Source organism: Sycon ciliatum, chromosome 3 (genome assembly GCF_964019385.1).
Source record: "Sycon ciliatum chromosome 3, ocSycCili1.1, whole genome shotgun sequence".
Lineage (NCBI taxonomy): Eukaryota > Metazoa > Porifera > Calcarea > Leucosolenida > Sycettidae > Sycon > Sycon ciliatum.
This window is the reverse complement of record NC_088645.1, coordinates 5,009,154-5,026,338: the sequence shown is the minus strand read 5'-3', so window position 1 is coordinate 5,026,338 and position 17,185 is coordinate 5,009,154. Positions and strand designations below refer to the sequence as shown.

Sequence of the window (17,185 nt, the reverse complement as noted above, 5' to 3'; positions counted from 1 at the left end):
AGTGCCATTCATACGGCTGTAGCATTGTTGCTATTACTCTAAGTGTCATTCACACGGCTGTAGCATTGTTGCTATTACTCTAAGTGCCATTCACACGGCTGTAGCATTGCTGCTATTACTCTAAGTGCCATTCACACAGCTGTAATATTGTTGCTATTACTCTAAGTGCCACTCACACGGCTGTAGCATTGTTGCTATCACTCTAAGTGTCATTCACACGGCTGTAGCATTGTTGCTATTACTCTACGTGCCATTATCACGGCTGTAACATTGTTGCTATTACTCTAAGTGTCATTCAAACAACTGTAACATTGTTGCTATTACTCTAAGTGCCATTCACACGGCTGTAATATTGTTGCTATTACTCTAAATGCCATTCACACGGCTGTAACATTGATGCTATCACTCTAAGCGCCATTCACACGGCTGTAAAATTGTTGCTATTATTCTAAGTGCCATTCACACGCCTGTAGCGTTGATCCTATTACTCTAAGTGCCATTCACACGGCTGTAGCATTGTTGCTATCACTCTACGTGTCATTCACACGGCTGTAGCATTGTGGCTATTACTCTAAGTGTCATTCACACGGCTGTAGCATTGTTGCTATCACTCTAAGTGTCATTCACACGGCTGTAGCATTGTTGCTATTACTCTAAGTGTCATTCACACGGCTGTAACATTGTTGCTATTACTCTAAGCGCCATTCACACGGCTGTAGCATTGTTGCTATTACTCTAAGTGCCATTCACACGGCTGTAACATTGTTGCTATTACTCTAAGTGTCGTTCACACGGCTGTAGCATTGTTGCTATTACTCTAAGTGCCATTCACACGGCTGTAACATTGATGCTATTACTCTAAGTGTAATTCACACGGCTGTAACATTGTTGCTATTACTCTAAGTGCCATTCACACGGCTGTAACATTGTTGCTATTACTCTAAGTGCCAATCACACGGCTGTAACATTGTTGCTATTACTCTAAGTGCCATTCAAACGACTGTAACATTGTTGCTATTATTCTAAGTGCCATTCACACGCCTGTAGCGTTGCTCCTATTACTCTAAGTGCCATTCCCACGGCTGTAGCATTGTTGCTATCACTCTAAGTGTCATTCACACGGCTGTAGCATTGTGGCTATTACTCTAAGTGTCATTCACACGGCTGTAGCATTGTTGCTATTACTCAAAGTGTCATTCACACGGCTGTAGCATTGTGGCTATTACTCTAAGTGTCATTCACACGGCTGTAGCATTGTTGCTATTACTCTAAGCGCCATTCACACGGCTGTACCATTGTTGCTATTACTCTAAATGCCATTCACACGGCTGTAACATTGTTGCTATTACTCTAAGTTTCGTTCACACGGCTGTAGCATTGTTGCTATTACTCTAAGCGCCATTCACACGGCTGTAGCATTGTTGCTATTACTCTAAATGCCATTCACACGGCTGTAACATTGTTGCTATTACTCTAAGTGTCGTTCACACGGCTGTAGCATTGTTGCTATTACTCTAAGTGCCATTCACAGGGCTGTAACATTGTTGCTATTATTCTAAGTGTCATTCACACAGCTGTAACATTGTTGCTATTACTCTAAGTGGCGTTCAAACGAATGTAACATTGTTGCTATTACTCTAAGCGCCATTCACACGGCTGTAGCATTGTTGCTATTACTCTAAATGCCATTCACACGGCTGTAACATTGTTGCTATTACTCTAAGTGCCAATCACACGGCTGTAACATTGTTGCTTTTACTCTAAGTGCCAATCACATGGCTGTAACATTGTTGCTATTACTCTAAGTGCCATTCAAACGACTGTAACATTGTTGCTATTATTCTAAGTGCCATTCACACGCCTGTAGCGTTGCTCCTATTACTCTAAGTGCCATTCACACGGCTGTAGCATTGTGGCTATTACTCTACGTGTCATTCACACGGCTGTAGCATTGTTGCTATTACTCTAAGTGCCATTCACATGGCTGTAGCATTGTTGTTACTACTCTAAGAGTCATTAACCCGGCTGTAGCTCTGTTGCTATTACTCTACGTGTCATTCACACGGCTGTAGCATTGTTGCTATCACTCTAAGTGTCATTCACACGGCTGTAGCATTGTTGCTATTTCTCTAAGTGTCATTCACACGGCTGTAGCATTGTTGCTATTACTCTAAGTGTCATTCACGCGGCTGTAGCATTGTTGCTATTACTCTAAGTGTCATTCACACGGCTGTAGCATTGTTGGTATTACTCCAAGTGTCATTCACACGGCTGTAGCATTGTTGGTTATAGCTTAGACTGGTCATGTAACACACAGCACTACGCAATATCGTTATAACTAAGAGTTTCATGGCCATACTCCATAGGCAATCATCAGACAACTATCAATACTCCATCTCTTCAGATCAAACAAGAAGGGTATGCAGCAGCAGTTATAAAAAAACGAGTTTTGAAACATTTCTAAAATAAAGATACTAACAGAAAACACCACGAAAGATGATAGAAAGAAAACAGTACCTCGGACAATGTGCTCATTCTTCATTGTATCCAAAAGTGACATAAAAAAACTTTTTGATGTATTGCGATACTAAGCAGCGAGACATTTCGCTGAAATGCAATAGATTTTCAGAGAAAGGAAAAAGAGCACGCAGCTAACACAATCAATAGAATCATCCTCTGCACATCGAGAATAGGATTGTAACAATGAGAGTGATCCAAGTACCATGTATATATACAACTCAGGGCAGGAGTTTATAAGCAAATGCATGCATACACACACGCATACACAAACACACATACACACACACACACACACACACACACACACAAACAAATGCACACACAAACACATACACACATATGCAAGCACACATTCAATCATGCAAGCATGATAAACAGTAATTGGCAATGTTCATCAGTTCATCATCTTAATCAGACATGTTGGAACTGCTCCAGTCGGTCAGGACTTGGCTGGATCTACTGTTCGCCTGCCCAATGCATGTTAGCTACTGGGTAGGTTATGCATACTCGATGTGTCACACAACCAAAACTGAAATACTATAGTAAAGCCTGAGCAAACAAAACTGCTAATACTGGTCCTGTTCTTGTTTCACAGCAGTGAGAAACATTAGTGTAGAACAAGAAACAAGATGCTCCAGGACAACAGTTAGAACATTGTGATACGGTGTTTGCTAGTGTCACTAACATACACAGTACCACTGGGTGATACTGCAATGCCGGACGGACGAGAAAGACAACTGCTTGCACCGAAGGTAGCAACGTGAGAGAATGTGTCAGAAGCGAACACCTAACAGGGTATCACAATGGAAACACACAAACACACACACACACACACACACACACACACACACACACACAAACACACACACACACGCACACACCCCGGCGTACACACAACACACACACACACATACATACCGGTATACACACACACACAAACACACCCACCACATACATACAAAGTCATATACTTCTGAAGTATACATACATTACAATAGAATATAATATACCCATCCAGAGATGATAGAATATAATATACCCATCCAGAGATGATAGAATATAATATGCCCATCCAGAGATGATAGAAGGTCCCGAAGGGACCAACAGTGTTCAAGTCACGAGCAGAATCGGGTTTGGCACACAAGAACGCGAACGTGCCCCAACACACACACATACACACATACACACATAAAAACACGCACCATGCACACACATGCACTCATGCACACTCACACACATACCGTATTTTGCAGATCACACTGGGGTATAAATCACACTGGGGTATAACCCAAATTCTTTTCCACAAAATGCAGCCATCAACCTTAGTAATTTATTACTGATCATCGGAGTATAAGCTGCAACCCACATTTTTGAGTGTATTTTGAGCGCTGGAAGTGCGGCTTATACATGTACTCAGGAAAATACGGTATACACACAATGAGACAAATTTTATCAGTAAACTTTCTTGCTTTTCCAGAGTCAATCTTGATGATGCCCAGGGCCGAAATATTTTTTATATTCTTTATTGCAGTTCAGAGACCGTATGTGTGTGTGTGTGTGTGTGTGTGTGTGTGTGTGTGTGTATGTGTGCGTGTGTGTGTGTTTGAGCAATCCTTCATTTTCTTGCAGGCCTAAAAATACAAACTTTATACCAAAGTATACGGTTTGGCCTCTTTTGTCTGTGCTGCACTGGCGAGTCCACTAGGCTGTGTTGACATGAGGCGTTTTAGCCAGGGTCAAGTTTTAACCCACCATGAACACAGATTGACTGAAGCGTTAATATGCAGCATTGCGCTTGATCCGGGTTGAAATTTCAAAGGGGGTGGATTTCAACCCTCCCCTCGGGGGACGGTTGAAATCTAGAAATCTTACTACCGCACTTCTGTGCGTATCTCGCGCCAAGTTTGAACAGCACGGCACAGGAACATTTTGCGCGAATGCTTTCACGTGACTATAATTATAGGACTCGAGAACTTAGTAGAAGTGGACTTTTGGCGGCATATCAGTATTGACGAGAGTCAACTGTCTTGATGTGAACACCCACTTATTTGTTCTCTTGTACAGACTTTCAACCCAGTGTAGTGCACAGACCAGTATGTGTATGTGTAGTGTTAGGGCAGTGTAGTGCACAGACCAGTATGTGTAGTGTTAGGGCAGTGTAGTGCACAGACCGGTATGTGTAGTGTTAGGGCAGTGTAGTGCACAGACCAGTATGTGTAGTGTTAGGGCAGTGTAGTGCACAGACCAGTATGTGTAGTGTTAGGGCAGTGTAGTGCACAGACCAGTATGTGTAGTGTTAGGGCAGTGTAGTGCACAGACCAGTATGTGTAATGTTAGGGCAGTGTAGTGCACAGACCAGTATGTGTAGTGTTAGGGCAGTGTAGTGTAGTGCACAGATCAGTATGTGTAGTGTTAGGGCAGTGTAGTGCACAGACCAGTATGTGTAGTGTTAGGGCAGTGTAGTGCACAGACCAGTATGTGTAGTGTTAGGGCAGTGTAGTGCACAGACCAGTATGTGTAGTGTTAGGGCAGTGTAGTGCACAGACCAGTATGTGTAGTGTTAGGGCAGTGTAGTGCACAGACCAGTATGTGTAGTGTTAGGGCAGTGTAGTGCACAGACCAGTATGTGTAGTGTTAGGGCAGTGTAGTGCACAGACCAGTATGTGTAGTGTTAGGGCAGTGTAGTGCACAGAACAGTATGTGTAGTGTTAGGGCAGTGTAGTGCACAGACCAGTATGTGTAGTGTTAGGGCAGTGTAGTGCACAGACCAGTATGTGTAGTGTTAGGGCAGTGTAGTGCACAGACCAGTATGTGTAGTGTTAGGGCAGTGTAGTGCACAGATCAGTATGTGTAATGTTAGGGCAGTGTAGTGCACAGACCAGTATGTGTAGTGCTAGGGCAGTGTAGTGCACAGACCAGTATGTGTAGTGTTAGGGCAGTGTAGTGCACAGACCAGTATGTGTAATGTTAGGGCAGTGTAGTGCACAGACCAGTATGTGTAGTGTTAGGGCAGTGTAGTGTAGTGCACAGATCAGTATGTGTAGTGTTAGGGCAGTGTAGTGCACAGACCAGTATGTGTAGTGTTAGGGCAGTGTAGTGCACAGACCAGTATGTGTAGTGTTAGGGCAGTGTAGTGCACAGACCAGTATGTGTAGTGTTAGGGCAGTGTAGTGCACAGACCAGTATGTGTAGTGTTAGGGCAGTGTAGTGCACAGACCAGTATGTGTAGTGTTAGGGCAGTGTAGTGCACAGACCAGTATGTGTAGTGTTAGGGCAGTGTAGTGCACAGACCAGTATGTGTAGTGTTAGGGCAGTGTAGTGCACAGAACAGTATGTGTAGTGTTAGGGCAGTGTAGTGCACAGACCAGTATGTGTAGTGTTAGGGCAGTGTAGTGCACAGACCAGTATGTGTAGTGTTAGGGCAGTGTAGTGCACAGACCAGTATGTGTAGTGTTAGGGCAGTGTAGTGCAAAGACCAGTATGTGTAGTGTTAGGGCAGTGTAGTGCACAGACCAGTATGTGTAGTGTTAGGGCAGTGTAGTGCACAGAACAGTATGTGTAGTGTTAGGGCAGTGTAGTGCACAGACCAGTATGTGTAGTGTTAGGGCAGTGTAGTGCACAGACCAGTATGTGTAGTGTTAGGGCAGTGTAGTGCACAGACCAGTATGTGTAGTGTTAGGGCAGTGTAGTGCACAGACCAGTATGTGTAGTGTTAGGGCAGTGTAGTGCACAGACCAGTATGTGTAGTGTTAGGGCAGTGTAGTGCACAGAACAGTATGTGTAGTGTTAGGGCAGTGTAGTGCACAGACCAGTATGTGTAGTGTTAGGGCAGTGTAGTGCACAGACCAGTATGTGTAGTGTTAGGGCAGTGTAGTGCACAGACCAGTATGTGTAGTGTTAGGGCAGTGTAGTGCACAGACCAGTATGTGTAGTGTTAGGGCAGTGTAGTGCACAGAACAGTATGTGTAGTGTTAGGGCAGTGTAGTGCACAGACCAGTATGTGTAGTGTTAGGGCAGTGTAGTGCACAGATCAGTATGTGTAATGTTAGGGCAGTGTAGTGCACAGACCAGTATGTGTAGTGCTAGGGCAGTGTAGTGCACAGACCAGTATGTGTAGTGTTAGGACAGTTTAGTGCACAGACCAGTATGTGTAATGTTAGGGCAGTGTAGTGCACAGACCAGTATGTGTAGTGTTAGGGCAGTGTAGTGTAGTGCACAGATCAGTATGTGTAGTGTTAGGGCAGTGTAGTGCACAGACCAGTATGTGTAGTGTTAGGGCAGTGTAGTGCACAGACCAGTATGTGTAGTGTTAGGGCAGTGTAGTGCACAGACCAGTATGTGTAGTGTTAGGGCAGTGTAGTGCACAGACCAGTATGTGTAGTGTTAGGGCAGTGTAGTGCACAGACCAGTATGTGTAGTGTTAGGGCAGTGTAGTGCACAGACCAGTATGTGTAGTGTTAGGGCAGTGTAGTGCACAGACCAGTATGACTACACTGTGTAGTGTTAGGGCAGTGTAGTGCACAGAACAGTATGTGTAGTGTTAGGGCAGTGTAGTGCACAGACCAGTATGTGTAGTGTTAGGGCAGTGTAGTGCACAGACCAGTATGTGTAGTGTTAGGGCAGTGTAGTGCACAGACCAGTATGTGTAGTGTTAGGGCAGTGTAGTGCACAGACCAGTATGTGTAGTGTTAGGGCAGTGTAGTGCACAGACCAGTATGTGTAGTGTTAGGGCAGTGTAGTGCACAGACCAGTATGTGTAGTGTTAGGGCAGTGTAGTGCACAGACCAGTATGTGTAGTGTTAGGGCAGTGTAGTGCACAGACCAGTATGTGTAGTGTTAGGGCAGTGTAGTGCACAGAACAGTATGTGTAGTGTTAGGGCAGTGTAGTGCACAGACCAGTATGTGTAGTGTTAGGGCAGTGTAGTGCACAGACCAGTATGTGTAGTGTTAGGGCAGTGTAGTGCACAGACCAGTATGTGTAGTGTTAGGGCAGTGTAGTGCACAGACCAGTATGTGTAGTGTTAGGGCAGTGTAGTGCACAGACCAGTATGTGTAGTGTTAGGGCAGTGTAGTGCACAGAACAGTATGTGTAGTGTTAGGGCAGTGTAGTGCACAGACCAGTATGTGTAGTGTTAGGGCAGTGTAGTGCACAGAACAGTATGTGTAGTGTTAGGGCAGTGTAGTGCACAGACCAGTATGTGTAGTGTTAGGGCAGTGTGGTGCACAGACCAGTATGTGTAGTGTTAGGGCAGTGTAGTGCACAGACCAGTATGTGTAGTGTTAGGGCAGTGTAGTGCACAGACCAGTATGTGTAGTGTTAGGGCAGTGTAGTGCACAGACCAGTATGTGTAGTGTTAGGGCAGTGTAGTGCACAGACCAGTATGTGTAGTGTTAGGGCAGTGTAGTGCACAGACCAGTATGTGTAGTGTTAGGGCAGTGTAGTGCACAGACCAGTATGTGTAGTGTTAGGCCAGTGTAGTGCACAGACCAGTATGTGTAGTGTTAGGGCAGTGTAGTGCACAGACCAGTATGTGTAGTGTTAGGGCAGTGTAGTGCACAGACCAGTATGTGTAGTGTTAGGGCAGTGTAGTGCACAGACCAGTATGTGTAGTGTTAGGGCAGTGTAGTGCACAGAACAGTATGTGTAGTGTTAGGGCAGTGTAGTGCACAGACCAGTATGTGTAGTGTTAGGGCAGTGTAGTGCACAGACCAGTATGTGTAGTGTTAGGGCAGTGTAGTGCACAGACCAGTATGTGTAGTGTTAGGGCAGTGTAGTGCACAGACCAGTATGTGTAGTGTTAGGGCAGTGTAGTGCACAGACCAGTATGTGTAGTGTTAGGGCAGTGTAGTGCACAGAACAGTATGTGTAGTGTTAGGGCAGTGTAGTGCACAGACCAGTATGTGTAGTGTTAGGGCAGTGTAGTGCACAGACCAGTATGTGTAGTGTTAGGGCAGTGTAGTGCACAGACCAGTATGTGTAGTGTTAGGGCAGTGTAGTGCACAGACCAGTATGTGTAGTGTTAGGGCAGTGTAGTGCACAGACCAGTATGTGTAGTGTTAGGGCAGTGTAGTGCACAGAACAGTATGTGTAGTGTTAGGGCAGTGTAGTGCACAGACCAGTATGTGTAGTGTTAGGGCAGTGTAGTGCACAGACCAGTATGTGTAGTGTTAGGGCAGTGTAGTGCACAGACCAGTATGTGTAGTGTTAGGGCAGTGTAGTGCACAGACCAGTATGTGTAGTGTTAGGGCAGTGTAGTGCACAGACCAGTATGTGTAGTGTTAGGTCAGTGTAGTGCACAGACCAGTATGTGTAGTGTTAGGGCAGTGTAGTGTAGTGCACAGAACAGTATGTGTAGTGTTAGGGCAGTGTAGTGCACAGACCAGTATGTGTAGAGTTAGGGCAGTGTAGTGCACAGACCAGTATGTGTAGTGTTAGGGCAGTGTAGTGCACAGACCAGTATGTGTAGTGTTAGGGCAGTGTAGTGCACAGACCAGTATGTGTAGTGTTAGGGCAGTGTAGTGCACAGACCAGTATGTGTAGTGTTAGGGCAGTGTAGTGCACAGACCAGTATGTGTAGTGTTAGGGCAGTGTAGTGCACAGACCAGTATGTGTAGTGTTAGGTCAGTGTAGTGCACAGACCAGTATGTGTAGTGTTAGGGCAGTGTAGTGCACAGAACAGTATGTGTAGTGTTAGGGCAGTGTAGTGCACAGACCAGTATGTGTAGTGTTAGGGCAGTGTAGTGCACAGAACAGTATGTGTAGTGTTAGGGCAGTGTAGTGCACAGACCAGTATGTGTAGTGTTAGGGCAGTGTGGTGCACAGACCAGTATGTGTAGTGTTAGGGCAGTGTAGTGCACAGACCAGTATGTGTAGTGTTAGGGCAGTGTAGTGCACAGACCAGTATGTGTAGTGTTAGGGCAGTGTAGTGCACAGACCAGTATGTGTAGTGTTAGGGCAGTGTAGTGCACAGACCAGTATGTGTAGTGTTAGGGCAGTGTAGTGCACAGACCAGTATGTGTAGTGTTAGGGCAGTGTAGTGCACAGACCAGTATGTGTAGTGTTAGGGCAGTGTAGTGCACAGAACAGTATGTGTAGTGTTAGGGCAGTGTAGTGCACAGACCAGTATGTGTAGTGTTAGGGCAGTGTAGTGCACAGACCAGTATGTGTAGTGTTAGGGCAGTGTAGTGCACAGACCAGTATGTGTAGTGTTAGGGCAGTGTAGTGCACAGACCAGTATGTGTAGTGTTAGGGCAGTGTAGGGCACAGAACAGTATGTGTAGTGTTAGGGCAGTGTAGTGCACAGACCAGTATGTGTAGTGTTAGGGCAGTGTAGTGCACAGACCAGTATGTGTAGTGTTAGGGCAGTGTAGTGCACAGACCAGTATGTGTAGTGTTAGGGCAGTGTAGTGCACAGACCAGTATGTGTAGTGTTAGGGCAGTGTAGTGCACAGACCAGTATGTGTAGTGTTAGGGCAGTGTAGTGCACAGAACAGTATGTGTAGTGTTAGGGCAGTGTAGTGCACAGACCAGTATGTGTAGTGTTAGGGCAGTGTAGTGCACAGACCAGTATGTGTAGTGTTAGGGCAGTGTAGTGCACAGACCAGTATGTGTAGTGTTAGGGCAGTGTAGTGCACAGACCAGTATGTGTAGTGTTAGGGCAGTGTAGTGCACAGACCAGTATGTGTAGTGTTAGGGCAGTGTAGTGCACAGAACAGTATGTGTAGTGTTAGGGCAGTGTAGTGCACAGACCAGTATGTGTAGTGTTAGGGCAGTGTAGTGCACAGACCAGTATGTGTAGTGTTAGGGCAGTGTAGTGCACATACCAGTATGTGTAGTGTTAGGGCAGTGTAGTGCACAGACCAGTATGTGTAGTGTTAGGGCAGTGTAGTACACAGACCAGTATGTGTAGTGTCAGGGCAGTGTAGTGCACAGAACAGTATGTGTAGTGTTAGGGCAGTGTAGTGCACAGACCAGTATGTGTAGTGTTAGGGCAGTGTAGTGCACAGACCAGTATGTGTAGTGTTAGGGCAGTGTAGTGCACAGACCAGTATGTGTAGTGTTAGGGCAGTGTAGTGCACAGACCAGTATGTGTAGTGTTAGGGCAGTGTAGTGCACAGACCAGTATGTGTAGTGTTAGGGCAGTGTAGTGCACAGACCAGTATGTGTAGTGTTAGGGCAGTGTAGTGCACAGACCAGTATGTGTAGTGTTAGGGCAGTGTAGTGCACAGAACAGTATGTGTAGTGTTAGGGCAGTGTAGTGCACAGACCAGTATGTGTAGTGTTAGGGCAGTGTAGTGCACAGACCAGTATGTGTAGTGTTAGGGCAGTGTAGTGCACAGACCAGTATGTGTAGTGTTAGGGCAGTGTAGTGCACAGACCAGTATGTGTAGTGTTAGGGCAGTGTAGTGCACAGACCAGTATGTGTAGTGTTAGGGCAGTGTAGTGCACAGAACAGTATGTGTAGTGTTAGGGCAGTGTAGTGCACAGACCAGTATGTGTAGTGTTAGGGCAGTGTAGTGCACAGACCAGTATGTGTAGTGTAGGGGCAGTGTAGTGCACAGACCAGTATGTGTAGTGTTAGGGCAGTGTAGTGCACAGACCAGTATGTGTAGTGTTAGGGCAGTGTAGTGCACAGACCAGTATGTGTAGTGTTAGGGCAGTGTAGTGCACAGAACAGTATGTGAAGTGTTAGGGCAGTGTAGTGCACAGACCAGTATGTGTAGTGTTAGGGCAGTGTAGTGCACAGACCAGTATGTGTAGTGTTAGGGCAGTGTAGTGCACAGACCAGTATGTGTAGTGTTAGGGCGGTGTAGTGCACAGACCAGTATGTGTAGTGTTAGGGCAGTGTAGTGCACAGACCAGTATGTGTAGTGTTAGGGCAGTGTAGTGCACAGAACAGTATGTGTAGTGTTAGGGCAGTGTAGTGCACAGACCAGTATGTGTAGTGTTAGGGCAGTGTAGTGCACAGACCAGTATGTGTAGTGTTAGGGCAGTGTAGTGCACAGACCAGTATGTGTAGTGTTAGGGCAGTGTAGTGCACAGACCAGTATGTGTAGTGTTAGGGCAGTGTAGTGCACAGACCAGTATGTGTAGTGTTAGGGCAGTGTAGTGCACAGACCAGTATGTGTAGTGTTAGGGCAGTGTAGTGCACAGACCAGTATGTGTAGTGTTAGGGCAGTGTAGTGCACAGACCAGTATGTGTAGTGTTAGGGCAGTGTAGTGCACAGACCGGTATGTGTAGTGTTAGGGCAGTGTAGTGCACAGACCAGTATGTGTAGTGTTAGGGCAGTGTAGTGCACAGACCAGTATGTGTAGTGTTAGGGCAGTGTAGTGCACAGACCAGTATGTGTAGTGTTAGGGCAGTGTAGTGCACAGACCAGTATGTGTAGTGTTAGGGCAGTGTAGTGCACAGACCAGTATGTGTAGTGTTAGGGCAGTGTAGTGCACAGACCAGTATGTGTAGTGTTAGGGCAGTGTAGTGCACAGACCAGTATGTGTAGTGTTAGGGCAGTGTAGTGCACAGACCAGTATGTGTAGTGTTAGGGCAGTGTAGTGCACAGACCAGTATGTGTAGTGTTAGGGCAGTGTAGTGCACAGACCAGTATGTGTAGTGTTAGTGCAGTGTAGTGCACAGACCAGTATGTGCAGTGTTAGGGCAGTGTAGTGCACAGACCAGTATGTGTAGTGTTAGGGCAGTGTAGTGCACAGACCAGTATGTGTAGTGTTAGGGCAGTGTAGTGCACAGATCAGTATGTGTAATGTGAGGGCAGTGTAGTGCACAGACCAGTATGTGTAGTGCTAGGGCAGTGTAGTGCACAGACCAGTATGTGTAGTGTTAGGGCAGTGTAGTGCACAGACCAGTATGTGTAATGTTAGGGCAGTGTAGTGCACAGACCAGTATGTGTAGTGTTAGGGCAGTGTAGTGCACAGACCAGTATGTGTAGTGTTAGGGCAGTGTAGTGTAGTGCACAGATCAGTATGTGTAGTGTTAGGGCAGTGTAGTGCACAGACCAGTATGTGTAGTGTTAGGGCAGTGTAGTGCACAGACCAGTATGTGTAGTGTTAGGGCAGTGTAGTGCACAGACCAGTATGTGTAGTGTTAGGGCAGTGTAGTGCACAGACCAGTATGTGTAGTGTTAGGGCAGTGTAGTGCACAGACCAGTATGTGTAGTGTTAGGGCAATGTAGTGCACAGACCAGTATGTGTAGTGTTAGGGCAGTGTAGTGCACAGACCAGTATGTGTAGTGTTAGGGCAGTGTAGTGCACAGACCAGTATGTGTAGTTTTAGGGCAGTGTAGTGCACAGACCAGTATGTGTAGTGTTAGGGCAGTGTAGTGCACAGACCAGTATGTGTAATGTTAGGGCAGTGTAGTGCACAGACCAGTATGTGTAGTGTTAGGGCAGTGTAGTGCACAGACCAGTATGTGTAGTGCTAGGGCAGTGTAGTGCACAGACCAGTATGTGTAGTGTTAGGGCAGTGTAGTGCACAGACCAGTATGTGTAATGTTAGGGCAGTGTAGTGCACAGACCAGTATGTGTAGTGTTAGGGCAGTGTAGTGTAGTGCACAGATCAGTATGTGTAGTGTTAGGGCAGTGTAGTGCACAGACCAGTATGTGTAGTGTTAGGGCAGTGTAGTGCACAGACCAGTATGTGTAGTGTTAGGGCAGTGTAGTGCACAGACCAGTAATGGCAGTATGTGTAGTGTTAGGGCAGTGTAGTGTAGTGCACAGATCAGTATGTGTAGTGTTAGGGCAGTGTAGTGCACAGACCAGTATGTGTAGTGTTAGGGCAGTGTAGTGCACAGACCAGTATGTGTAGTGTTAGGGCAGTGTAGTGCACAGACCAGTATGTGTAGTGTTAGGGCAGTGTAGTGCACAGACCAGTATGTGTAGTGTTAGGGCAGTGTAGTGCACAGACCAGTATGTGTAGTGTTAGGGCAGTGTAGTGCACAGACCAGTATGTGTAGTGTTAGGGCAGTGTAGTGCACAGACCAGTATGTGTAGTGTTAGGGCAGTGTAGTGCACAGACCAGTATGTGTAGTGTTAGGGCAGTGTAGTGCACAGACCAGTATGTGTAGTGTTAGGGCAGTGTAGTGCACAGACCAGTATGTGTAGTGTTGGGGCAGTGTAGTGCACAGACCAGTATGTGTAGTGTTAGGGCAGTGTAGTGCACAGAACAGTATGTGTAGTGTTAGGGCAGTGTAGTGCACAGACCAGTATGTGTAGTGTTAGGGCAGTGTAGTGCACAGACCAGTATGTGTAGTGTTAGGGCAGTGTAGTGCACAGACCAGTATGTGTAGTGTTAGGGCAGTGTAGTGCACAGACCAGTATGTGTAGTGTTGGGGCAGTGTAGTGCACAGACCAGTATGTGTAGTGTTAGGGCAGTGTAGTGCACAGAACAGTATGTGTAGTGTTAGGGCAGTGTAGTGCACAGACCAGTATGTGTAGTGTTAGGGCAGTGTAGTGCACAGACCAGTATGTGTAGTGTTAGGGCAGTGTAGTGCACAGACCAGTATGTGTAGTGTTAGGGCAGTGTAGTGCACAGACCAGTATGTGTAGTGTTAGGGCAGTGTAGTGCACAGACCAGTATGTGTAGTGTTAGGGCAGTGTAGTGCACAGAACAGTATGTGTAGTGTTAGGGCAGTGTAGTGCACAGACCAGTACGTGTAGTGTTAGGGCAGTGTAGTGCACAGACCAGTATGTGTAGTGTTAGGGCAGTGTAGTGCACAGACCAGTATGTCTAGTGTTAGGGCAGTGTAGTGCACAGACCAGTATGTGTAGTGCTAGGGCAGTGTAGTGCACAGACCAGTATGTGTAGTGTTAGGGCAGTGTAGTGCACAGACCAGTATGTGTAGTGTTAGGGCAGTGTAGTGCACAGACCAGTATGTGTAGTGTTAGGGCAGTGTAGTGCACAGACCAGTATGTGTAGTGTTAGGGCAGTGTAGTGCACAGACCAGTATGTGTAGTGTTAGGGCAGTGTAGTGCACAGACCAGTATGTGTAGTGTTAGGGCAGTGTAGTGCACAGACCAGTATGTGTAGTGTTAGGGCAGTGTAGTGCACAGACCAGTATGTGTAGTGTTAGGGCAGTGTAGTGCACAGACCAGTATGTGTAGTGTTAGGGCAGTGTAGTGCACAGACCAGTATGTGTAGTGTTAGTGCAGTGTAGTGCACAGACCAGTATGATTGTGCAGTGTTAGGGCAGTGTAGTGCACAGACCAGTATGTGTAGTGTTAGGGCAGTGTAGTGCACAGACCAGTATGTGTAGTGTTAGGGCAGTGTAGTGCACAGATCAGTATGTGTAATGTTAGGGCAGTGTAGTGCACAGACCAGTATGTGTAGTGCTAGGGCAGTGTAGTGCACAGACCAGTATGTGTAGTGTTAGGGCAGTGTAGTGCACAGACCAGTATGTGTAATGTTAGGGCAGTGTAGTGCACAGACCAGTATGTGTAGTGTTAGGGCAGTGTAGTGCACAGACCAGTATGTGCAGTGTTAGGGCAGTGTAGTGCACAGACCAGTATGTGTAGTGTTAGGGCAGTGTAGTGCACAGACCAGTATGTGTAGTGTTAGGGCAGTGTAGTGCACAGATCAGTATGTGTAATGTTAGGGCAGTGTAGTGCACAGACCAGTATGTGTAGTGCTAGGGCAGTGTAGTGCACAGACCAGTATGTGTAGTGTTAGGGCAGTGTAGTGCACAGACCAGTATGTGTAATGTTAGGGCAGTGTAGTGCACAGACCAGTATGTGTAGTGTTAGGGCAGTGTAGTGTAGTGCACAGATCAGTATGTGTAGTGTTAGGGCAGTGTAGTGCACAGACCAGTATGTGTAGTGTTAGGGCAGTGTAGTGCACAGACCAGTATGTGTAGTGTTAGGGCAGTGTAGTGCACAGACCAGTATGTGTAGTGTTAGGGCAGTGTAGTGCACAGACCAGTATGTGTAGTGTTAGGGCAGTGTAGTGCACAGACCAGTATGTGTAGTGTTAGGGCAATGTAGTGCACAGACCAGTATGTGTAGTGTTAGGGCAGTGTAGTGCACAGACCAGTATGTGTAGTGTTAGGGCAGTGTAGTGCACAGACCAGTATGTGTAGTGTTAGGGCAGTGTAGTGCACAGACCAGTATGTGTAGTGTTAGGGCAGTGTAGTGCACAGACCAGTATGTGTAGTGTTAGGGCAGTGTAGTGCACAGACCAGTATGTGTAGTGTTAGGGCAGTGTAGTGCACAGACCAGTATGTGTAGTGTTAGTGCAGTGTAGTGCACAGACCAGTATGTGCAGTGTTAGGGCAGTGTAGTGCACAGACCAGTATGTGTAGTGTTAGGGCAGTGTAGTGCACAGACCAGTATGTGTAGTGTTAGGGCAGTGTAGTGCACAGATCAGTATGTGTAATGTTAGGGCAGTGTAGTGCACAGACCAGTATGTGTAGTGTTAGTGCAGTGTAGTGCACAGACCAGTAATGGCAGTATGTGTAGTGTTAGGGCAGTGTAGTGTAGTGCACAGATCAGTATGTGTAGTGTTAGGGCAGTGTAGTGCACAGACCAGTATGTGTAGTGTTAGGGCAGTGTAGTGCACAGACCAGTATGTGTAGTGTTAGGGCAGTGTAGTGCACAGAACAGTATGTGTAGTGTTAGGGCAGTGTAGTGCACAGACCAGTATGTGTAGTGTTAGGGCAGTGTAGTGCACAGACCAGTATGTGTAGTGTTAGGGCAGTGTAGTGCACAGAACAGTATGTGTAGTGTTAGGGCAGTGTAGTGCACAGACCAGTAATGGCAGTATGTGTAGTGTTAGGGCAGTGTAGTGTAGTGCACAGATCAGTATGTGTAGTGTTAGGGCAGTGTAGTGCACAGACCAGTATGTGTAGTGTTAGGGCAGTGTAGTGCACAGACCAGTATGTGTAGTGTTAGGGCAGTGTAGTGCACAGAACAGTATGTGTAGTGTTAGGGCAGTGTAGTGCACAGACCAGTATGTGTAGTGTTAGGGCAGTGTAGTGCACAGACCAGTATGTGTAGTGTTAGGGCAGTGTAGTGCACAGACCAGTATGTGTAGTGTTAGGGCAGTGTAGTGCACAGACCAGTATGTGTAGTGTTGGGGCAGTGTAGTGCACAGACCAGTATGTGTAGTGTTAGGGCAGTGTAGTGCACAGAACAGTATGTGTAGTGTTAGGGCAGTGTAGTGCACAGACCAGTATGTGTAGTGTTAGGGCAGTGTAGTGCACAGACCAGTATGTGTAGTGTTAGGGCAGTGTAGTGCACAGACCAGTATGTGTAGTGTTAGGGCAGTGTAGTGCACAGACCAGTATGTGTAGTGTTAGGGCAGTGTAGTGCACAGACCAGTATGTGTAGTGTTAGGGCAGTGTAGTGCACAGAACAGTATGTGTAGTGTTAGGGCAGTGTAGTGCACAGACCAGTACGTGTAGTGTTAGGGCAGTGTAGTGCACAGACCAGTATGTGTAGTGTTAGGGCAGTGTAGTGCACAGACCAGTATGTCTAGTGTTAGGGCAGTGTAGTGCACAGACCAGTATGTGTAGTGTTAGGGCAGTGTAGTGCACAGACCAGTATGTGTTGTGTTAGGGCAGTGTAGTGCACAGACCAGTATGTGTAGTGTTAGGGCAGTGTAGTGCACAGACCAGTATGTGTAGTGTTAGGGCAGTGTAGTGCACAGACCAGTATGTG

The 17,185-nt window shown here is 46.5% G+C and overlaps 1 protein-coding gene across 1 annotated transcript in view; it reads right to left on the bottom strand.

Annotated features, from left to right (window-relative positions):
• Window positions 1-2,388: 2,388 nt before the first annotated feature.
• Window positions 2,389-17,185, bottom strand: part of LOC135811247 (uncharacterized) — a 170,319-nt gene continuing 155,522 nt past the window's right edge. The window contains exon 9 of the mRNA XM_065324444.1: window positions 2,389-3,307. Coding sequence (XP_065180516.1) covers window positions 3,167-3,307 — 141 coding nt within the window. The 3' untranslated portion in view covers window positions 2,389-3,166. The remainder of the gene's footprint in view (window positions 3,308-17,185) is intronic.